Source organism: Hyperolius riggenbachi, chromosome 11 (genome assembly GCF_040937935.1).
Source record: "Hyperolius riggenbachi isolate aHypRig1 chromosome 11, aHypRig1.pri, whole genome shotgun sequence".
NCBI classification, from domain to species: domain Eukaryota; kingdom Metazoa; phylum Chordata; class Amphibia; order Anura; family Hyperoliidae; genus Hyperolius; species Hyperolius riggenbachi.
This window is the reverse complement of record NC_090656.1, coordinates 125,339,314-125,363,266: the sequence shown is the minus strand read 5'-3', so window position 1 is coordinate 125,363,266 and position 23,953 is coordinate 125,339,314. Positions and strand designations below refer to the sequence as shown.

Sequence of the window (23,953 nt, the reverse complement as noted above, 5' to 3'; positions counted from 1 at the left end):
AGATTATTTTAGTGCATTGAAGAACAGTGGAATGTGAATCATTTATTTTCTTTTTTTCTTCTCTTTCTACTTTCTCTATTTCTCAAAGTAAAACACTTCCACAGGCATTTTATGACATCAAATGAAATATCATGAAAGAGTCCCGACAGTACAGAACACTTCTTGGCCTCACACACCGCCAGGGTGCACAACAGTGAAAACCAGTGGAATATATTAAAAAGGGACAAGTGAATGGAACAATTGGAACACTGACGGGTACTATGGCAGGCAGGGGTTAGAACATTCTTCAGATGGCTTAGAACACACAAAGAAAAAAAAAGTGCCTACATTTGTATCTGCATAGTAATCTAGGATTCAGCCAAGATGTTGAAGGAGATATGTTAATATGCTGCTGCCTTTAATAGGTTTTGCAACACTATAGTGACCAACCATGAATATTCATTAATGAGTTGAATGTAATATATGAAAGCAGAGATATATTCGAACAGAATTTTAAACTTCTATTTACACAGTATTAGTGTTTACATCCTATATGGAGCAGATTTGGCCGCACGGGTTCTCCACAGTGCCGCCAGCAGTTCCCGGAAAATGTGAGCCCCTAGTATGAAAGCGCGGCCATCTTTTCCTACTGCAGTGCTGGCACTTCCTACTCTGCCACTCACACAAGCATTGCCAGCAGCATTTACTGCCCAATTACTACCCTTCTCCTGGCCATAGTTATGAACTGCCTGTCTGAGCGTATAGAAAGTCATTAGCTAATGCTGGCACAATCGATCATCCTTTGAGGATTACAGGCAGTATTCTATTACTTCAGTTATGTAAGTCATCGTTCTTACACTGCCATCTTCCAAGACATCCTATTAATGGTGGATTTAGAAGGTAGAGCTATGGCAAAAAAAAATATGTACTAGGTGCAGAGTCTGGTGTGCGCAGGAAAGCTGAGGGAGGATTGCGTAGGACCTTACCGCTTCCAGTACTCTCCTACTTTACCATAAACAAAAAATAAACCCAGACATGGGGGCTGATCCAAAACATTTATCTCATGGATTATCTCACCTTAGGCCTGATGCACACAAGGCCAGTCAATCTGCCATGTGCATGTAGATGCATAGGATTTTACTGGTCCTAACGCCATGGGAACATCGTCTGTTCCTCAATTAGTGCCATGCACGTTACCAGGATAATGAGCAACATGCTCATTATCCTGGTAACGTGCATGGCACTAATTGAGGGACACCAGTGGAACACCACCCGTTAATCTGTTGGCACCACCCAGCAACATGCTGGTGGCGCCAACAGATTAATGGGTGATGTTCCACTGGTGTTAAGACCAGAAAATTTGCTGTGCGCTACCTGTACATTGGTCTTCATTCAATTAACTTTTATCCTGAGTTTTCTCCCAGGAGAGAATTTTTCATCTTAAATACTAAATAACTTTTCAACACTTCAACATTCAGCAGTTGAAAAGGTAGTAAAAATAAAGTAACAATTAATAGCAGAATTCACTTTCAGTAATTTTTGCTTGCTGGGGGATTTTATTGACAAGGCGTAAAAATATCTCCTAGGAGAAAACTCAGGAAAAAACATTGAATATGGGAGCATGACTGCAATCGGCTTGTGTGCTCACCTGCATATGCGCAGAAGCCACAGGCCGCTATGGAGGGGACAGCAAAAAACCAGGTGAGAGCTGAACTGCAGTCAGGGACACAGTGACTTCTAGGGGTTGGAAGAAGCCCCGGGTAAGTAAAGATGCATTCACTTTTCTGGCCTCATGTATCCTGTAACATGTAGTTGTTACATGTATCATGTAACAACTAAAATTGTCCAAAACTAAATATTCTGCATAAAATATAGGCATGAGGAAGAACATCTAACCTTTGCTGTCTGCACCATGGCTCCTGCAAGGTCCTCAATTTCATCTTCACTGTTGAAGACAGCCTCAAAGTCTTGGTAAGTCCATTCTTCAAATAAAACTCGTGGAACTGAAATACAATTGAATTGAAATGTAAGACGGCACGCATATAACGCAGTGCATCACTACAAGCCACACCAGTAGAAAGGAATTGTATAGCCAATGTCTTAAAAACTCTCATCTACTATACTATATTGGGCTCTATTCACAAAACGTCTCATAAATGACTTATCACCTAATTGATAAAAATAACCTTTCAGCACATTTACATGCAAAGTAATCACTCAACGTAAAAGTGCCTATACACTAACGCGATTTCCCGCCGAAAAACAGCAAAAATTTGATCACTGTGATTGAATCTGCTGTGAAATCGACAACGCAAGCCCGGACCGATCGACAGATTTCCATCCAAAAATCGATTCCGTCATCTGCCCAGGTGGAAAATTTTGCTCGATCGCTTGGCAGGTCGGGAGCGCGTCGTTAGCGGCATTCGAATACGGCGATGACTGACGCAACAATACATCACCTGTCTGGCCGGGGCGAGTCCCCGGGTCCCCGCTGTCTCTCACCTCTTCGGCATGTTCTCTTCACTTCCTGTCCCGTCCTGGGAGAAAGTGAAGTTCTAACAGTAGAGGGAGCTCTACTGTTTGAACTTTCTGCTTGTGACAGGACGGAACAGGAAGTGAAGGGAAGATGGAGTATGCTGGAAAAAATGAGACTGCAGGGAACCGCCGAATCACGCCAGCGGACAGGTAATGCTGAAATCGATTCAAAATCGGTTTGCAGTGTATGGGTAGCCATTAGATCCCTCTCTGATCAGATTCGATCAGGGAGGGATCTATGTGTTGGTCGATCTGTTGGCAATCGACCAGTGTATGGCTGCCTTTAGTTGTTCCTGATTAACTTCAGTTCAATATTACTATTCTTACTTTAATTATATTATATTTTTGTTCTTTGGGAGCTTACAAATGTAACATAGATAAGGTGAAAATGCTTTGTGAATCTTGCCCATTCTATGATACATGTTAGTATTACTTACACTGCGCTGGAAGAGATCACTTACCCTAAATGCAACACACCAGTACTAAAGAATAAGCACAATCTGAAGCGCTGCACAACATGTTGGCGCTTTACAAATACAATAAATAAATAAAATCTGAACTGGACAGAAAAATATAAGCACCAAGTACAGATCTACTAAAATTCTCTGAAAAACATTTTTCCTGCACATCGAAATCTATGTGCACTGCTAATTTATATGTAACCAAGTTTTGTAGGTGAGATTTTAACAGGTTAATTCATAGTAAACGTAATAGTAAAAAGTAAAAGTAGTCTTTGGCAATAGTGAAGTTAAAAATACATTCTTTACCCACACATGTGCAATAACAACCAGGGGTATAGCTACAACTCACTGGACCCATAGCAACATTTTTGGCCAGGCCCCCAGGCCCAAATGAACCCCTCCCTGCCAGTGGTTTCCCTGTGTCCCTCAAGCTTTCTACCTTGCCCTGCTCCGGTAATGGTAACCTAGTGGTCCCCCTGTTTGGCGGTGTTAGTACATACCTCCCAACTTTTTGACATAAGAGGAACATCTGAAGTAAACCTGCGGTGAAAACAACACAAGGGTTTATACTTACCTAGGGCTTTGTCCAGCTACCTGTAGTCCATGGGCTTCCTTTGTGTCCATCAGTCCTGCTGCTCGCAGCCCCGGCAGCTGGGGATTACTGAGCACACACAGACTTGGGCCCCGTGCCTCCCTAGTCACACTTTTGTGCTACCTACACAGTTACTTAAAGCCTGTAACTGCTCTGACACAGAACACTCCCAGCCACTGGGGCAGTCAGGGACTTTACTGGGGCTAACAGTGGCGGAACGGATGGGACCAGACGGACACCAAGGAAGTCCAATGATGACTGGGGGCTGGAAGAGGACCCAGGTAAGTATAAATCCTTGTTTATATATCAGGTACACTTTAAGATACACCTCACACCCCTTGGTCACTCGTACCACAAAAAATTCATCTGCAAAAGGCCTAATTTCATAATTTTAACCATACTGATCATTTCTGCTTCTTTTATATTAACTTTTGAAATAAGCAATATACCAATTTAGAGGTTTGGAATAAAGTTTGTGTGCTGGTGTTCTGAGTGTCATATCAAGACTGGGTGTAGGTAATGGGTGTCATGTGGTCGTGGGCACTGGATGTCTGCTATGAGGAAAGGGGTTGCAGGTACTGGGAGAGGTCAGTGTGGGTGCTACTGGGGAAGGTAGAGGACAGCGCGGCCGCTGCTGGAGGAGGGAGAGGTCAGTGTGGGCACTGCTGAGGGAGAGAGAGGTCAGTCAGTGTTGGTGCTCCTAGGGGATGGAAAGGTCAGAGTGAACGCTGCTGGAGGAGGGAGAGGTCAGTGTGGACACTGCTGGGGGAGGGAGAGGTCAGTGTGGGTGCTGCTGAGGGAATGAGAGCGCAGTGTAAGTACTGCTGGGGGAGGGAGAGGTCAGTCAGTGTGGGTGCTACTGGGGAGGGAAGTTCAATGTGGACACTGCTGGGGAAGGGAGAGGTCAGTGTAGACGCTGCTGGTGGAGGGAGAGGTCAGTGTGGGTGCTGCTGGGGGAGGGAAAGGACAGTGTGGGTTGCAGGGAGAAGGGGGAGGTCATTATTGGTGCTGCGGGAAGGAGAGATCAGTGTTGGGGCTGGTGGAAAAGAGTTGACTCTACAAACTGTTCTGGGAGGCAGGGCTTCCTACGGATTGGGGTGGGGCTGCCACGGTTGTGGACGTGGCTTCCAGCAATCATGGGGGGCTTAATTTCCCTGATGCCTCAGCACCAGAGCCCCCCCCCCCTCTCTCTGCAAGTGCCTGCTTGGGAGCTATGGCAGTAGCTGCGGACCTCCCATTTCCCTCTACATACTTATGAGGGTCCGGAAGCCTGAGCAGCAGCATTCCCCTCTTCTCTTATGCAGAACAGTGACGTTCCTCCTGTTATATCACAGTCCGATGCTCCCTGCTCAGCAGCGCCACATCTAGCTCTTCCTCCCTAGCCGGAACTACATATTGTCGGGCCGGCGAAAGAGTGTTCATGCACCACCAGCAGACTGGTGAGAAAATAGTCCCCCCTCACCTGCCTGCTGCTGCTTCAATTCATTAGGTGTGTGTGTAAAATAAATGTTATAATTTCTATAAAATAAAGAAGTTGCTTCTCCCTTCACCGGGCCTTTCAGTGGCGTCGGGACCCATAGCAGTTGCTATGACTGCTATGGCTATCCCTACGCCACTGAAGACAAAAGAACTTTCAACCAGAGGCGTAACTAGAAGTCCCCAGGCCCCCCTGCAAGAATTTGAGCAGGGTTCCCCCCCCCCCCGCCGGGGCCCGCTCACAGCCATTTTGGGGGGGCAGGAGGGGTCACAGCATGAGGGGAAAGCTTTGCACATCAGCGGGGAGGGGGGAAAGTCCCCCCCTCCCTCACCTCGGGCTCTCCCCTCTGTGCTCCCCCTCTTGCATCTAAGCGGCAGCAGCTATAAATACCTCCATGTTTTAACAGGAAGTAATGTGAAGCCCTTGCAGATCGGAGAAGCCCTTGCCGATTAGAGACCTCTGGTGGTGAATGGAGGTAATTATAGCTACTGCCGCCGCTGCTGCTGGCACTTAGATAGATGCAGGAGGGGAGCAGAGAGGGGAGAGCCTGAGGTGAGGGAGGGGGGACACTGTCCCCCCTCCCCGCTGATGTGCAAAGCTTTCCCCTCATGCTGCGACTCCTCCTGCCCCCCCAAAACGGCCATGAGCGGGCCCCCGCACGGGGGCAGTGGCCGCTTCCCCTATTGTTACGCCAGTGACTTCAACGTTCAAGTGAAAAAAAACACAACAGTATCATACAACAACATATACAAGTAACAACATATATTAGTGCTTTAAGCTACTCGGCCAGCTTTCCAGCTAGTAGGAGGAAATGTATAATTCATTTTATATGCATTTATACACATTTTAAGTTTTACAGTTTTTCTTTACAGTGGTCCTTAAAATTTCAATGCAATTCAAAGAGTGTAAAGAGACAAAATGCCTCACACAGCATGGGAGGAATCATGTTTACTACTGATAGGCCGAGCTAGAGGGTTTTTGGTTATTTCCTTAGTTGAAAACATGGCCACTTTTTTTCTTATATAGATACCCAAGTTTATCCGGATCGCTTAGGCAGGGAACACACTTGTTGGAATCATGCGCATTTTACCACAGACGGCAAAATGTGCAAAGCTGCACTTGCCATTGAAGTCAATAGCCCCATTCGGAAAATGCATGCCGTTAGCTACCCGTCGCATTTTTCCCTGAAATTCTAACATTTCACAGATTTCTGCCTTTTTCCACATGGAGCATGTGTCAAAACCTTTGGAGCCAAGGACTTCTGACATGCAGCTTCTGCTCTATGGAACCCTTTGCCCCATTCAAAAAGGAGGATTAGTTTAAATCTAGATGAAAACCCACCTGTTCGGTCTGGCATTTACACAAATGTAAAGCTTTCCTTTGTGATAAACGTTATCCTTCAATTATTTAAGTTAGTCACGCTAAGCACTTTAGGAGAAAAATGCTTTACAATTTATAGGTTGATGCGGTCTCAAAAAGGTCTGATAAAATTATGGCCAAAGAAAACTGAGCTAAGAGAAAGGGAAACACTCTTTTGAATTGTATGTCCTAAATTCTTCTGAGGCTTCCACTCACTATCACAGTGGACCATTTAGGCGCAGAGTGAAGCCAAAAACAGCTCACCCTGCCCCTGCACAAGCTTCGGGCCCACGCTGATTACTATTCCCCCTTCAAGTTATAGCAAGGGGGACACGTAATTCGGGCACTAGCTATTGCTGGTGGCCAAAATGCTTGTTTTACTCATTTGAGTAGCACCTGGCTGCAACTCTGGGCCGACAAATCAGGCATTCAGAGGTGGCTCCAAAATGTTGTGTAAATATGCTTAGCTTTATATCCTTTAATGATAAGGTATCCTTTAAGGCTCTGCTATTCTGTTTCTGTTGAGAATTCAAATTATTCTACCAATTGTGCATTTATATGGCTCTGACATCTTTCCTAGATCTTTACAGAGTATGTTGTTGTATCACTGACTGTCTCTCAAAGGAGCTCACAATTGAATCCCTACAATAGTCATGCTTTCTTGTCCCCGTTATTGTCTTTGGCCAATTCAGGAGGAAAACAAATAACTTATCAGAATATTTTGAAATGTGGGAGGTAACCGGAAAGCGCTGAGGAGACCCATGTAAATATGGAAAAAAACATTCAAACTCTATGTAGATAATGTCCTGGACCAGATACGACCCTAGAACTGTCCACCATCTGTGTTGATCTGCCTTTAGTACTGGGCAATTACTCTAGCAGTGTGTGGTTTTATAACGTTACCATAAGATTAACAGCTTTCATTCTCACAAGCTGTTGTAACTGTTAATTTGGTATTATTCTATCTGACCCAAGCACTTTCTGTAGTGTTCCTGAACATCACTGGCCTGGCAATGTTCCTATGGTACTAAAAGCATAATATTTTCTCTCTAAGACCTAAAAATAATTATCTACATACTGTAGCAAGTCTGTTTAGGACTGTTCTATTGATTATAGTGAATTATGAAAATAATATGGGCTTTTATATTTTCTTATCAGAATGATATGGAAAAAAACTGCATTTTACACAGAGTATGAGACAGACATATTTTCAGTTGCCCTAATAGCTATATTCATCTTGATTCAAAGAGATGTAAAACACTTTCATATGCATTTAAGACTAATTATATCCTAGCATACATAAAAGTGTTCAATCTATGGAATACAAAATATGCATTTACTTTTCTACTTAGGTGTATTGAATGAATGTATAAAAATAAGTGGTTTCAAAACCTTATATTCAAATAGAAGTGATAATAGAATGAGTTTACTGGGAAAGGAAGGGTATTAAACGTCCTAAAAAGGGAATAAATGAAAATCATTTGGCCCATGTATACTTGCTTGCTGTTGATATATCATCAAATAAAGCAAAGAAGGTGTGAAAAGACATTAAGTAGTGCTTATTCTAAAGAACAGAGAATGTAAAAGAAAATTGTCTGAGGAGAGCAAAAAGTAAATTATAGACCAACATGGTAAACCTGAGCAGAAAATAGACTGATAAAAGTAATTGCATCTGTAGACCTAATCCTAAATACAGGGGTGCCCAATAGGTCGATCGCGATCTACCGATAGATCGCGACCGCCTATTTGGTAGATCGCGGCCAGGTGGCCACGTCACATTAAATTTTGTGGCCGGCAGCTATCATATTCTGCTGCCGGCTGCTGGCGAATCAGAAGGCAGGGGAGGAGAGAGGCGGTGCCGTTGAGGAGGCAGAAGCCGCTACGTCATAGCTGGGGACGGCGCCGCGCACAATGCATGCACGCACGCTGCCCTCCGCCCCCTTCGTCCGCTGGAGCGTTCACCCATCTGCACTCCAGCCAGCCGCGGCTGAAGGATGGGGAAACCAGAATGAGCCCCGGACACGGCCGCTGGAACTGGAGAGAGGTAAGTGGCCCAGGCCCCTACTCCTAGCAATATATACTGAAGGCACTTAACTATGCTATACCTGGCTACCTATACAGAAGGCCCCTACACCTAACTACACTATACCTGGCTACTTATACAGAAGGCCCCTACACCTAACTACACTATACTGAAGGCCCCTGTCACAGGACCCCTAGTGGCCAGACCGCAAAATGCCTTCCAATCGGTACCAGCACACAGACCATGCAAGCTGTGGTCGCAATCAGTGCGCAGAAATTGCTGGAATTTTGGCAGCAGACCGACTAGAAGGGAGCCTGTGAGTTACGGTAATACAATTTACACACTATTTCAGGGTATAACTGCCTCCAGCTCTGTTACCATGGGACAGGGGAGCCCACTGACTGGCAGATTGTAGACCTGCAAATAAAACGGTTAAACACACTCTATTCTGTCTAGCTAGCAACAATAGTAGCGACTCTTCAGAAACCAGGGTCCAGTTTGTGCGGCTGAATAATAGGGTAGCTGAACAAATAAAAGACGTTAGCGTCGTTTATTAAATATGCAATATGAATAATTAATATATACAGAAAATCGTTCAAATCAACAATTATAGAGACAAATAATAGCACAGTATAGAAAATAAAAATGAGGGAAAAAATACTTAGGTTCTTGGAAATATGTCCTTCTGGGAAAACTCATAAAGTTCTTGGTTTCAGTTCAGTTCAGGAGTAAAGTTCAGACAAGATGGCCAACACTGTTCCTCAGAGTGGCAGCATGCTCCCATGAAGGTGAAATTTGGAGGAATAAGGGACGATCCCCTCGCAAACACTTTTGACTGATCCCCATCTTTGGGCGGAGAATCAGGTCCAGCCCAGGGGTTGGACAGGGTGCGGTTAAATCCCTGGGTGGGTGCCTGGTGAGCACCAAATATGACATTTTCCATATCTCAGCTTACGCTACCCGCACACACTTAACGGCCACAGATTCGTGTTCCTCAGAATATGACAGTTCATATGACATCAAACTTGGGTGCTTTTGCATGGCCGGTTACGAAGTAGTGGAATACCTCGGGTTCTGGGTATGTCAGTGGCCTCAATTTAATAACAAAATATTCACCGGATCCGGACCAGCAGAATGAGATAACTTTCACATCTCTCCTATGAACGGTATTCCTTAAACATGCTAAACATCATAAACTCCATGTACATCTAAACTGGCTCCCTGGCTCCGGCAAGTCTGAGCTCTGGCTGGGGGAGCTTCCTCTAAATGAAAGGAATTTTGGTGTGGTAATTAACATCTGAGTGAGATCAGCTCGGACACACTCTGACACCTCTGCTAAGGCCCAGATTCCAGTCACACGCTAATTAACAAGTCACTGGCCAGGAAGGGGACTCTTTGATCAAGTTAAAAAAAAAGAAAATGTAATTTTCTGATCACTGCAAAGACTGAGCAAATCTAACCGGGGGGCGATGCGAAAATCAACTGCACGAATCCTCCCGATTCGCCTGCGTTTCTCATGGATGTTCCGTGACAGCCCTCCCTGGAGTGAAGGCATATAGACATCCATCCACAAGATGTGTGGCGTTGCCACTGATCTGGCTGACGGGTCTTGAGCTGCTGGTACGGCGGCATAACCCATTGGAGCCTGCGGCTCGGTTAACCTGGACAGGTCGCTGTTCGCTACCCTCAGGTTTGACCCAACATGGACCTTTCTGGACAGAGCATTTGCGCCAACGCGTTTGGATGTGGCGCCTTTCAGGACTGCTGACAACAGGCAGTAGGTTGGGTAGGTCAACAGCCAGCCCACGCAGGGGCTTCCTGGTAAGTGGCTGTGGACCTAAGGGAACCCCGTGGGAATCCCTGGACCTTCCCAGCTACTGACAGACGGCACATGCTTTGCAGTATTTTACTACATCCCCGTTCATCCTGGGCCAATAAAACGGTTTCCGAATACAGGCAAGTGTCTTGCGGACAACTGAGTGCCCTGTCAGAGGATTACCATGTGCGGATTTCAGCACATGTCCCCTGAACGCACTCGGGACCACAAGCCACTTGGTATTCACCTGCGGCTTACCGGTAGCGCGCTGCACAGCCACCTTCCCAGTACACCTTGAAAGCGGCCACGTCTGCGAGGGGCTCAGAGGCTTGCTGCCTGAGCGCCTCCAGGCTTGGGTCACTTTGTAGCACTGCTGTGAATACAGCGCTGTCAGTTCCAGCCAGCTGGCTCATGTCACATGAAGTCAGCGGCTGAAGGTTCTCACTTCTGGGGTCAGCACTGAATGAAGAGTCTGGCGCTGAGCCCACAATCCTTGCAGCACCCTGGGTGACTGCTAGTACAGGCACAGCATTAGCATTACAATAATTGACATTCTTCACATCATTGACACATGCATTATTGACAGTGCCAGGTACAAAAACATTTTCATTACAGACAGTTTGTACATCAAACACAGGAACCTTTGACTTAAGTACTATTGAATCCAGTACCCTTGAACTGGGCACATTCAACCCACCTCCCCCTGGTGCTCCCCCAAGTATGTAAAGTACCTGGTGGTGGGTGGAGAGTCCGTCTCCTTCCGTGAGCGACAAGGCGGTTGTGGCAGGTTCGTAGTAGGACACACGCTTGCCAAATCAGTCCCCAACAACACAGGGACCAGGAGATCATCCACAACCCCAACAACCCTTTCTTGAACCCCCACCCCCCAGTCGAGCTTCACTCTCGCTTGGGATATGTGTAAAAGGATTCCCTTTACTCCAGTAAGGGTAAGGAATCGGCTGGAGCTGATGCTCTCCTTTGGCACAAGGTGTGAGTGAACTAACGTGACGTCGGCTCCGGTGTCTCGGAATCTGGTGACAACCTTGTCGTTCACTCTAACAGGCTGCTTCTGGTCGGTTCGGTCGCGGATTTCCTTTCCGCGGGCAAACAGAACAAAATCTGATGATCCAGGCTGTGGTTCGCTGACTGGTTGCCTCTGCCGTGGGTGAGGTACAGGTGATACAGGTGCTGGTGGTGTCTGCCTCCGCTCTGAACAGTCGAAATTTCATGTGTCCGGGCTGGCGGCAGTAGTGACAAGGTGACCCCTCAGGTGCTGCAGGCCTGGGCGCAGCAGCTGCGCTAGGTGGCCTCTGTGGCGGACGGCTCACAGGAGCAGGAGAGTCTGCCAGGGTATTGGGCTGACCTCCTCTCCAGCTGAATGGTGCAGTCCTGCGTGTGTCAGGCACCCGGGTAGTCGCAAAGGTTTCAGCGAGGTCTGCAGCAACAGTTGCTGACTCAGGCTTGTGCTCCAGCACAAACTGTCGTACATCAGCAGGGCAAATGTTTAGAAAGTGTTCTAGGACTATCAAGTCCTCCAGGACATCATAAGACCCTTTGGTGAGGCCTAGAGTCCACTGGCGGAGTGTGGTGAGTAGACTGCTGACCACATCTTGATAAGAGTCAGAAGATTTTTTCTGCCAGGACCTAACCTTTTTGCGATAGGCTTCTGGCGTCAGCTGATATTCAGTAATGATAGCGTCTTTTATAGCGGCATAATCTTTATCTTTTTCCACAGGTAACTCTGCGAAAGCATCAAGCGCTTTGTAGCACAGTAAAGGTGTAAGATGTCTGGCCCACTGGTCTTGGGACAGACGATACTGACTGCATGCTTTTTCAAAAGACCGCAAAAAAAAGTCAATGTCAGTGTCTTTTTCAATAGTAGCAAATTTAAATTTTGCACTTACAGGTGATAAGGCTCCTTCAGCAAGGAGGCTGGGCGATGAACTCCGCCTGGCCTGTTGCACTTTTGCCATGTTCAGCTCATGCTGTCGTTGGCACTCCCATTCCTCACGCGCTTCTGCAGTCTGGCGCTCCTCTCGCGCTTGCATGTACTGCAGGTACTTTTCCAGGTCAGTGTCAATATCAGCTTTTGTAATGCCAGCTGCATTACTGGGTCAGCACAAATGGACAGTCCAGTACTGGCCGGTTCCAGGCGAGTAATCTGAGAAGCTCTGAGATTGTGGTCCACATTGACAGCCTCCTGCGTAACTGTTGCTGCATTGCCCGCAGGATGCTCAACCTCTGTACGCTCAGGATTTTCAGTCTCTGGTTCCCCCTGTCTCGAGTTAGACGGGCCGGTGTCCTCCTCAGTGGACACATCCAGCACCCGCAGTTGCTGGCTATCCCATCTGTTCAAGTCTGTTACCATGTCCTGTTTTTTCTTGCGGAGGATGTCAATGCCCCTCGCTTCACAAAGACTTTACAGGTCTGCTTGGCTTAGGAGCTTGTAGTTCCCGGGCATTTCCATGCCAAATAAAATAAAACTTTTGGGGAGGGGTACTGGCTTAACCGTCTCTCTGTATATACAGTGGGTTGCAAAAGTATTCGGCCCCCTTGAAGTTTTCCACATTTTGTCACATTACTGCCACAAACATGCATCAATTTTATTGGAATTCCACGTGAAAGACCAATACAAGGTGGTGTACACGTGAGAAGTGGAACGAAACTCATACATCATTCCAAACATTTTTTACAAAGAAATAACTTCAAAGTGGGGTGTGCGTAATTATTCGGCCCCCTGAGTCAATACTTTGTAGAACCACCTTTTGCTGCAATTACAGCTGCCAGTCTTTTAGGGTATGTCTCTACCAGCTTTGCATATCTAGAGACTGAAATCCTTGCCCATTCTTCTTTGCAAAACAGCTCCAGCTCAGTCAGATTAGATGGACAGCGTTTGTGAACAGCAGTTTTCAGATCTTGCCACAGATTCTCAATTGGATTTAGATCTGGACTTTGTCTGGGCCATTCTAACACATAGATATATTTTGTTTTAAACCATTCCATTGTTGCCCTGGCTTTATGTTTAGGGTCATTGTCCTGCTGGAAGGTGAACCTCCACCCCAGTCTCAAGTCTTTTGCAGTCTCCAAGTGGTTTTCTTCCAAGTTTGACCTGTATTTGGCTCTATCCATCTTCCCATCACCTCTGACCAGCTTCCTTGTCCCTGCTGAAGAGTTGCACCCCCCGAGCATGATGCTGCCACCACCGTATTTGACAGTGGGGATGGTGTGTTCAGAGTGATGTGCAGTGTTAGTTTTCTCCAATGTGCAATAGTACCTGCCGGCCACAGAGTTGTTTCAATTATTGTGGGGAGTCCAGTGCGGTGAGAGGTCCATCAAACCCCTCATGAAAGTTCCAATCAATCATGCAATCCACATAGGACTCGACCCTACATGGATGATTCAACTGATATTTATTGCATTCAATAGCGGTGATATAGCACACTCAAGGCACAACGTTTCGGGCAGAGGCCCTTTCTCAAGTGCTCTTGAGCACTTGAAAAAAGGGCCTCTGCCCGAAACGTTGTGCCTTGAGTGTGCTATATCACCGCTATTGAATGCAATAAATATCAGTTGAATCATCCATGGACGGTCGAGTCCTATGTGGATTGCATGATTGATCAGTGTTAGTTTTCTGCCACACATAGCGTTTTGCATTTTGGCCAAAAAGTTTCATTTTATTCTCATCTGACCAGAGCACCTTCTTCCACATGGTTGCTGTGTCCCCCACATGGCTTGTGGCAAACTGCAAACGGGACTTCTTATGCTTTCTGTTAACAATGCCTTTCTTCTTGCCACTCTTCCATAAAGGCCAACTTTGTACAGTGCATGACTAATAGTTGTCCTATGGACAGAGTCTCCCACCTGAGCTGTAGATCTCTGCAGCTAATCCAGAGTCACCATGGGCCTCTTGACTGCATTTCTGATCAGCGCTCTCCTTGTTTGGCCAGTGAGTTTAGGTGGATGGCCTTGTCTTGGTAGGTTTATAGTTGTGCCATACTCTTTCCATTTCTGAATGATCGCTTGAACAGTGCTCCGTGGGAAGTACAAGGCTTTGGAAATCTTTTTGTAGCCTAAGCCTGTTTTAAATTTCTCAATAACTTGATCCCTGACCTGTCTTGTGTGTTCTTTGGACTTTACTGTGTTGTTGCTCCCAATATTCTCTTAGACAACCTCTGAGGCCCTCACAGAGCAGCTGTATTTGTACTGACATTAGATTACATACAGGTGCACTCTATTTAGTCATTAGCACTCATCAGGCAATGTCTATAGGCAACTGACTGCACTCAGATCAAAGGGGGCCGAATAATTATGCACACACCACTTTGCAGTTATTTGTAAAAAATGTTTGGAATCATGTACGATTTTCGTTCCACTTCTAATGTGTACACCACTTTGTGTTGGTCTTTCATGTGGAATTCCAATAAAATTGATTCATGTTTGTGGCAGTAATATGACAAAATGTGGAAAACCTCAAGGGGGCCGAATACTTTTGCAACCCACTGTATAAAAAATATATTGCATTCAGCTACTACCAACGAATTAGTTCGTTTCTCGATAGGGCTAATTAGATAGCACTATCTTAGATACTTTCAGCACAACACCGATCCCAAACGCTGCCAAACACTGTCACAGGACCCCTAGGGGCCGGACCGCAAAATGCCTTCCAATCGGTTCCAGCACACAGACCATGCAAGCTGTGGTCGCAATCGGTGCGCAGAAACCGCTGGAATTTTGGCAGCAGACCGACTAAAAGGGAGCCTGTGAGTTACGGTAATACAATTTACACACTATTTCAGGGTATAACTGCCACCACCTCTGTTACCATGGGACAGAGGAGCCCACTGACTGGCTGATTCTAGACCTGCAAATAAAACAGTTAAACACACTCTATTCTGTCTAGCTAGCAACAATAGTAGCGACTCTTCAGAAACCAGGGTCTAGTTTGTGCGGCTGAATAATAGGGTAGCTGAACAAATAAAAGACGTTAGCATAGTTTATTAAATATGCAATATGAATAATTAATATATACAGAAAATCGTTCAAATCAACAATTATAGAGACAAATAATAGCACAGTATAGAAAATAAAAATGAGGGAAAAAATACTAAGGTTCCTGGAAATATGTCCTCCTGGGAAAACTCATAAAGTTCTTGGTTTCAGTTCAGTTCAGGAGCAAAGTTCAGACAAGATGGCCAACACTGTTCCTCAGAGTTGCAGCATGCGCCCATGAAGGTGGGATTTGGAGGAATGAGGGAGGAGTTCCTCGCAAACACTTTTGACTGATCCCCATCTTTGGGCGGAGTCTCAGGTCCAGTCCAGGGGCTGGACAGGGTGCGGTTAACTCCCTGGGTTTGAGTCTGGTGAGCACCAAATGACATTTTCCATATCTTGGCTTACGCTACCTGCACACACTTAACGGACACAGATTCGTGTTCCTCAGAATATGACAGTTCATATGACATCAAGCTTGGGCGCTTTTGCATGGCCGGTTACGCAGTAGTGGAATACCTCGGGTTCTGGGTATGTCAGTGGCCTCAATTTAATACCAAAATAATCACCAGATCCGGACCAGCAGAATGAGATAACTTTCACATCTCTCCTAAGGTATTCCTTAAACATGCTAAAAATCATAAACTCCATGTACTTCTAAACTGGCTCCCTGGCTCCGGCAAGTCTGAGCCCTGGCTGGGGGAGCTTCCTCTGAATGAAAGGACTTTTGGTGTGGTAATTAACATCTGAGTGAGATCAGCTCGGACACACTCTGACACCTCTGCTAAGGCCCAGATTCCAGTCACACGCTAATTAACAAGTCACTGGCCAGGAAGGGGACTCTGATCAAGTTAAAAATAGAAAATGTCATTTTCTGATCGCTGCAAAGACTAAGCAAATCTAACCGGGGGACGATCAGAAAATCGACTGCGCGAATCTTCCCGATTTGCCTGCATTTCTCATGGATGTTCCGTGACAGCCCCTACACCTAACTACACTATACCTGGCTACCTATACAGAAGGCCCCTACACCTAACTACACTATACCTGGCTAACTATACTGAAGGCCCCTACACCTAACTACACTATACCTGGCTACCTATACAGAAGGCCTCTACACATAACTACACTATACCTGGCTACATATACAGAAGGCCCCTACAGCTATCTATACCTGACTACCTATACAGAAGGCCCCATACACCTATCTACCGTATCTATACCTGGCCTAGTATACAGAAGGCCCCTACACCTAGCTATTTATACCTGGCTACCTATACTGAAGGCCCCTACACCTAGCTATCTATACTGAAGGCACCTATACCTAACTATACTATACCTGGCTACCCATACAGAAGGCCCTTACACCTAGCTATCTATACCTGGCTACCTATACAGAAAGCCCTTATACCTAGCTATCTATACCTGGCTACCTATACAGAAGGCCCTTATTTTAGCTATCTATACCTGGCTAGCTATACAGAAGGCCCCTACACCTAGCTACCTATACTGAAGGCCCCTATACCTAACTACCTATACTGAAGGCACCTATACCTAACTATCTATACTGAAGGCACCTTTACCTAGATACCTAAATGTTGGTAGATCTCCTGGACTTGGCAAATTTTAAAGTAGCTCGCGAGCCGAAAAAGTGTAGGCACCCCTGGTTTATTAGATCCCTCACCCATGAGGCTAGTGATTATTGAAGCACATGATTTCAGTGTGTATCCTCATCTTGTTGCATTGGAACAATGCTTTGTAGAAACCAATAGTTCTGTATGATGCAGCACTTCACACCCAGAGAAGGATTTGTTTGCATCACTGCGACTTTTGCTTAACGAATACATTAAATCCAATAGTAAATCATAGCCATGCTATTTACCCGGAATGCCGTCCCTTCACAGTTGATGAGGCTAAACAGTGTACATATATTTTTGTGTGATACGTTCACAGTTGACAGGATATCTCTAACTGGCTCCACCTACGACATTACACAGATTGTCTAAGAAGTAAATATTTATGCTCACCTATTTTTGTGCTTTTAGAATTCTTTCTTATGTCTTTTATCCACCCTAAAATAAAAAGATGTGATTTAGATTTAGGGAAAAGTACTAAAATATTATATTTCTATACAAATGTGTAACAAGCAGACATTTTGAAGCATTTCTCAAAGAGTAATTGCATTTTTGTAAGCAAATGATTGAGGATTAAAGAGAATCAAAGCTGAGCCTTGTCCACAATATACTCAAAATCATAAGGTACAGAAACACACTGGGCAATCTACAATGAGAATTTCAAGAACCTAAAACTGCAATTTAGTTCACACTGTGTGGTTAGTGTTGTATTAAAACTAATCAACAAGCAGGACTTCAGTGTTACCTGTGACCACAGCAGGGAAACCCCTCCAACCACATCATTCTGTGCCAGGTACTGTATGAAGGACAAAATGGCCTCCCAATCCTTGCCAAGCACTGAGTCACCACAAATACAGAACACAAGTTCAAATACTCCTATTTTGTAAATTTACTACAGAATTTTTCGCAATTAAGTCCTCGGAATGCACTGAGAAGTGAGTGTAATTCAGGCACTAGATGGAAAGTAGTTAGAATATAGAGTGTACTTGAACCGGCAGAAAGGTTATACGGTTTTGATGGGATAAAGGTACACTACACTATATCTTTATTAGATTAGACATTACCATAGGCTTGACACAAACATCAGATCTAATAAAAAAATATATATAGAACATGGCTATTTACGACTGATTTCATGACTGAATTTTTGATCTAATATCGATCAGACTTGTCCATTGTTTGTCCGATGGAATGCTTAGGGAGTGCATGTGGGAAGGTGAGCCAACATGTAAGCAGCAATGTCTGCATAGCTTTCTATTGCATCAGGCAGTACATAGTTAGCGGCTGCAGAGGTGCCAATGGCACATCTACTGAGGAAGTAGATAATACAATTGCAGAGGGGTCCGTTTAATCCCCTCCAACAAACAGGCCTCCCTTCAGCACTTCTTTGGTAACGGTCTCTGTCCTTATCATGTGCAAAGTTGTGCAGCGCTCCGAGTATATCTACTCCAGCGCCGCATCAGGCCCTTTTATTCTCTTCAAGGCTGCCTTGCATGCGATACCATCACACAAATCTTAACTGTTCCTATGTTGTGTGATGTGTGAATGCTCGTGAACCATACAGAAGTCTCAGGTCTGCTGACAACCATAAAAAGGAGAAGGGGACCTGATGGGGTGCTGTAGCTGATAAACGCCACTGCTCTGCTAATTTTCATATGAGGAGTTGAAATTAGGAGTCTGGCGGGTTATCAAAACTGCACTTGTTGGGTGAACTGGGGAGGGGGGAGATGAGGGACCAAGTTATACTGGCCACCATTACTTTGTGGGTGTGGGGGGGATTTATACTGGGCACCAATGTTATTGGGTGGATTGGGGTTAGTACTGGCCACACTTGCTGTGACTGAGGGGAAAAGAGTTATGCTAGTCACATTTGCTATGATGGAGGCGATGGGGGGGGGGGGGGGGACAGTAGCCATAATTGCTGTAGGACAATTAGGAAATGATGATTAGTGGTGGCAACACTTGCTTATGACAGAAATGGTGGCCACACCTCAGTGTTCTCCCCAGGACTATTTAAGTGGGCGGGCTGCCCGGATGTTTTGAGATCCCGCCCGCCTACCTAGCTAGCTAAAGCTGGTGACATAAACCTTCCGCAGGCAGGAGCGTTCCATTGCCTGCTATAAATCAGCGCTCAGCTCTCGCTATACACTGCAGGAGCGCTCCTCTGCCTGTGTGACCTCCTGCTTGAACTGTGATTGGCTGGGCGGGTTGTAAGGGGCAGGGCAGGTTAACTGTCTGTCACCCGCCATAACGGAAAGCCTCTTCTATGCCCCGCTTTGCTGGCTGCCTGTGTCTGTTAGCTTGCAGGCAGCTCAGCTAGCAGAGGCAGCCGCCAGGTACAAATAGGAACGGAGCGCAGGGAAACTAGTCTTGTCCCTGTTACTTGAGGCTGGGAGAGAGCCTGATGCAGTGTTGCCAACTCGTCAGTAAGGAAAGTAGCTATTGGCTGTCCTAGAAGTCGCTAGATGACGTCATCACGTAATTTGCATAACGGCTCCACCACGACCCCGCCCTAGATGATGTCATCACGTAATTTGCATAATGGCTCCACCCCCAACCCCGCCTCTCACACATCATCCATCGACCGGCCCACCTGACGTCACCGCTCCGCTCACCAGCAAGAGCGCCTGCGATGGAACAGGGAGGGGCTAGTGTGAGTGACGTCCCCTGACTGGTCTGGAAGGTTCCTGGCTGTGCGGTGATTGGTTGCATCGTACTGGGTGGCTACCAGCAGCGTGATGGGGTCGGGACTCCTGCGAGAGGAGGGGCCAGCCCGGCCAGGCTGTCTGTGAGTGGCGTGCTTTGGGACGGAGAGGGGCCGGAAGCCGGCAACTTAAGTTAGATTCTCCCAAATTTAAAGTCTCCAATAACACAATACAAATGTCGCCAGATTTGTCGCTAGTAGCTTTTTTAAAAAACTGTCGCTAGAGGGCTTTCAAAAGCCGCTAAATATAGCGACAAAGACGCTAAGTTGGCAACACTGGCCTGAAGCTGCAGGCAGACTCCCTCCCCCGAGCGAATCCACACACCGTGTCTCCTCTGTCCTGGCTGCATGAATCTGCATGATAGGATAGGGCAGTGCAGAGGGCACAGCAATGAGTTCTGCAGCCCCCTCTGTTTCCTGGCTTCTTCTCTACAACACGAGCTCCTCTGAAGCATGCCGTGCTGGTGAAGTTCAGAACTCTGCACATGAACGGATAATCATCCTTCCTCTGGCATGCACTTCTTATCTGATATAGTGCAGAGTCTGTGGAGAGTACACGGAGCTTTCAAGCTACTCTGGGAAAACAAACAATTGCTGCAATGTAGATTAGCTGACTTGCTGGGGATGGAGGCTGCTGTTGAATGCTGTCTGTCTCATCTGCCTGCTTGGTTGCCCATAAGATGTAAGTGTCCATACATTACTTGATTTTAGCAACTGGCAGATTCAATCTCAGTAATGTAATCTGCCAGACATCAGTTGAGAAAAGTTTGCCTAGGGTAGTAAAAATTACAAATCTGGCCCTGGCTGTACTAGTTGGGCAAAGTCTGTGAAAAGTTGCAGCTGCTGCTGCTGCAAAAATAGTAAAAATGGAACATAGATCCAGTGTTGAAGGTATGTGCAGGTGGCTTGAAAGGACAGTGTGTGGGGGGTGATTCTTGCAGAGTTCACATGCATGTAATTTCATATGGATGTTATTTGCTGCTGGGGTCCAGGGGTATTGCAGATAATTTAGTATGATACTGACCCCTGTTTACTTTCTGTAATACCCCTTGACCCCAGCAGCTAATAGCAATCATATGAAATGCAAAAATCACCCCCTTTATGAAATTACGTGAAATGAACCCCCCATATTAAATGCAATAATCACCCCAGTATGAAATGTAACTATAACACCCATATTCGGTGTTCTCTCCAGGCTCTTTTAGACAGGTGCTTCACCTAACTAATTTTGGTGAGCATCCGGCTGTCATCAGCTCGCCTCCTCATCCTCTTCTTATGCTGTAGATAGAGTTGCACCAGCCCTGCATTCCCCTTCTCACCCCACCCGGCTACTTTTTCATGTCACCCGGCTGGAAAAAAATTCTGGGGAGAACACTGCACCTGTTATGGGTGGGTTATGATGGCTGCACTTTATACATATGATCGGGGAGGGACATGTGAAGCCCCATGGTTTGTTGTTATGCCTTTGAGCAGTGCGACTAATATCAGGCAAGATTTCTACTGAAATACTGTTTAATATCTACTGGAGCAAAGTTGCCGACCAGGTGAGCAATGAGTTTTCCGGAAGATATTATTAGCCTGATCTACCACAAATTGTATGGTGTATGCTTGCATCACATTGCATTCTATAAGGTCTGCATAAGGAGATAGACATAAAGCTCGCCGATAAAGCATACCTTGGTCTGCGTCATGCAGTCCAGTCATCTGATAGGATTGTTTGCCTTTTCTTTTAATCTGTAGCCACACTGGAGAAATCTGAGTAAATTTGGATGCAAATATTTTTGCCACATCGTATCCATGACCATTCCACTGTAGAGAGAATAAAAAGTAATGGGTGACATGTTAGAATTCCAGACAAAGTGTTGTCATATAATTTGTGCTATGTGTGCACAAAATTGTGGATTTCAATTTTGTCTCAAACCCATTTTTCTACAGGACGCAAGTAAATTAGATACCCGGCTGACACTATAAAGTTTTTGGGTGTTTTTTTTTCTGAAAGAACATAGTGTTTTTGATTCTCTTTTGCTGCTCACTCACTTGAAAGGGATGTACTGTATAGTGCTTTTTTGTCATATTTGTTTTACATGAGTCCCATGGAGAAGAGCGCTTTGGAAATTATGTTTCTGTTATTTTCTTAGCATCAGAAATACCCATCATGTATTGCAGATAAACGTTTCGGCTTTTGGGAGGTCCCCCATCACCTCCACCTAGTAATAGTGTAAGGGTTTGTGAATAGAAGAGTGTGTCACTTAAAACTAGGTACACATGCTAAAAGACACTTGGTCAAAGAAGCTGTTAAAGAGAACCTGAAGTGAGAGTTATACGGAGGCTGCCATATTTATTCCCTTTTAAGCACTTAAGTACCAGCGGGCTCTGCCCCCTTAAAGAGGAACTCCAGTGAAAATAATGTAGTAAAAAAGTGCTTCATTTTTTACCATAATAATGTATAAATGATTTAGTCAGTGTTTGCTCATTGTAAAATCTTTCCTCTCCCCGATTTACATTGTGACATTTATTACATGGTGACATTTTTACTGTGGGCAGGTTATGTAGCTGCTCCTAGCTGTTTTGGCTGTTAGAGACAGCTGTAAACAGCTAATTCCTGTCTGTGAACATTGTTACATTGTGGCAGTTTGCCCAGAGTACCGCGGTACTCAGAGCTTCTTGTGGGAGTGGTCTCAGCACAAAATCAGTCATACAGCGCCCCCTGATGGTCTGTTTGTGAAAATCATTATATTTCTCATGTAAAAGAGGGTATCTGCTACTGATTGGGATAAAGTTCAATTCTAGATTGGAGTTTCTCTTTAAGGATCACAGACCAATATTACAAGAAACGGCGGAATAGTGACAAATACTAACGAATCACCGCGCGGCCGGGATCCTGGGCCACACACTCCGCCGTCTCTATGATGGCAGAGTTCCTGTGAGCCGGTCAGGAGCCGCTTTCATTGGCTCCTGACCCTGTCTATCAATGTTAGCCAATGGGAGCCACTTACATTGATAGACAGGGTCAGGAGCCAATTAAATCAGCTCCTGACCCACTCGGCAGAGCGAGTGAGCTACGGCGGGGAGAAAGCGGCGAGATCGGCAGGAGCGACGAAAGCGGCGAGAACGCGCAGCATCGGTGGATTGAAATATACGCCCTGGCAGACCTCAAAACACGACATAGATTTCAATCAGCAAGGTAACAATACCAGTAGCCTGGCTATCCTGATGATCCTCTTCTTCCACTACTCTTAGCAATAGATCCTGAACAAGCAAGCAGATCAGATGTTTCTAATAAAAAAAATAGCTTATTAGGAGCTGCATGCTTTTTTTCAGGTGTGTGATTTAGATACTAAAAAATTCAAATTCCTGCATCACTAACCTCATGCAGTAACAGTCCTCCACACCCTTTCAGCTGCAAATGAACAATTTAGATTCAGTTCACAGTTTCATTATGGGTGCACTGTAGTTCAAAACCAAATAACAAGGATTAACCCATAAGTCCTCCATTGCAAAACAGATAGTGAATATCAGGGCAGTTTCTAGGCTAAATTGCACCCAGGGCGAGGGTGTAAAAATTGTGCCCCCCTTCCCCCTCACCCCGTGGACACGCAAACCCTTACTCTTTAGGGACAGTCACACAGCCACAGGTCACAAGTAGATCTGCCTACTTACTAGTGACCAGTGCTCATCCAGGAGGAAGCAGGACCAAGAAAACACACAGGCAAAGAGAGCCTGGAATGCCGACTCCTCCATGGGTGCCGTGCACTGACAGCTTGCAGGACCGCTACAGGACATCAGGTGTCATCACGCGATGGTGACATGATGATGACTTGACGTAGGACGCAGGAAGGTGATTGCGCTGGTAATCTTTCTTCTTCCATTTGGCTGCACCACGCGTCACCAGCGTCACCAGCTTTCTAGCAGTTATGTCCTTCTGCCTGCGCCCACCTTCTTCTACTTGCCGGTCTTCACCCAGGGCAGCCGCCCTGCCCAAAAAACGGCCCTGGTGAATATTCCTATAACTCCTCAAGTCTTGCAGTATTCAAATGGATGCACCTGCATGCACCATATACAAAGCTTGATTATACAATTATACAGATATCTGGTGAGCAGGGGAGTTATGTGTGGTGATCCCCCTCACCAAGGCACTGAAATGTATTACCACGTTATAACATGGTGAAATGGTGGTGGTGGTATTTTACTACTGAGGTAATACACCATTGCTAGCCTGGTTTTGCAGGTGCATAAATTTGAATACTGCAGGACCTCAGGAGTTAAAGGAATATTCACCCTGTGATGCACAGTGGAGGACTTATGATTTAGATACTACTGATGATGGTATGATCAGCAGGGCTGCCAGGCAACTGGTATTGTTTAATTCCTTTGGGACCAAAGA

The 23,953-nt window shown here is 45.7% G+C and overlaps 1 protein-coding gene across 5 annotated transcripts in view; it reads right to left on the bottom strand.

Moving 5' to 3' along the window:
• Nucleotides 1–23,953, bottom strand: part of CHID1 (chitinase domain containing 1) — an 896,926-nt gene that overhangs the window by 796,437 nt on the left and 76,536 nt on the right. For all 5 annotated transcript variants that reach the window (XM_068261168.1, XM_068261169.1, XM_068261166.1 and 2 more), the window contains 3 exons: nucleotides 21,246–21,378; nucleotides 17,259–17,303; nucleotides 1,876–1,982 (listed from right to left, as the gene is read on the bottom strand). In XM_068261168.1, coding sequence (XP_068117269.1) covers nucleotides 1,876–1,982; nucleotides 17,259–17,303; nucleotides 21,246–21,378 — 285 coding nt within the window. The remainder of the gene's footprint in view (nucleotides 1–1,875; nucleotides 1,983–17,258; nucleotides 17,304–21,245; nucleotides 21,379–23,953) is intronic.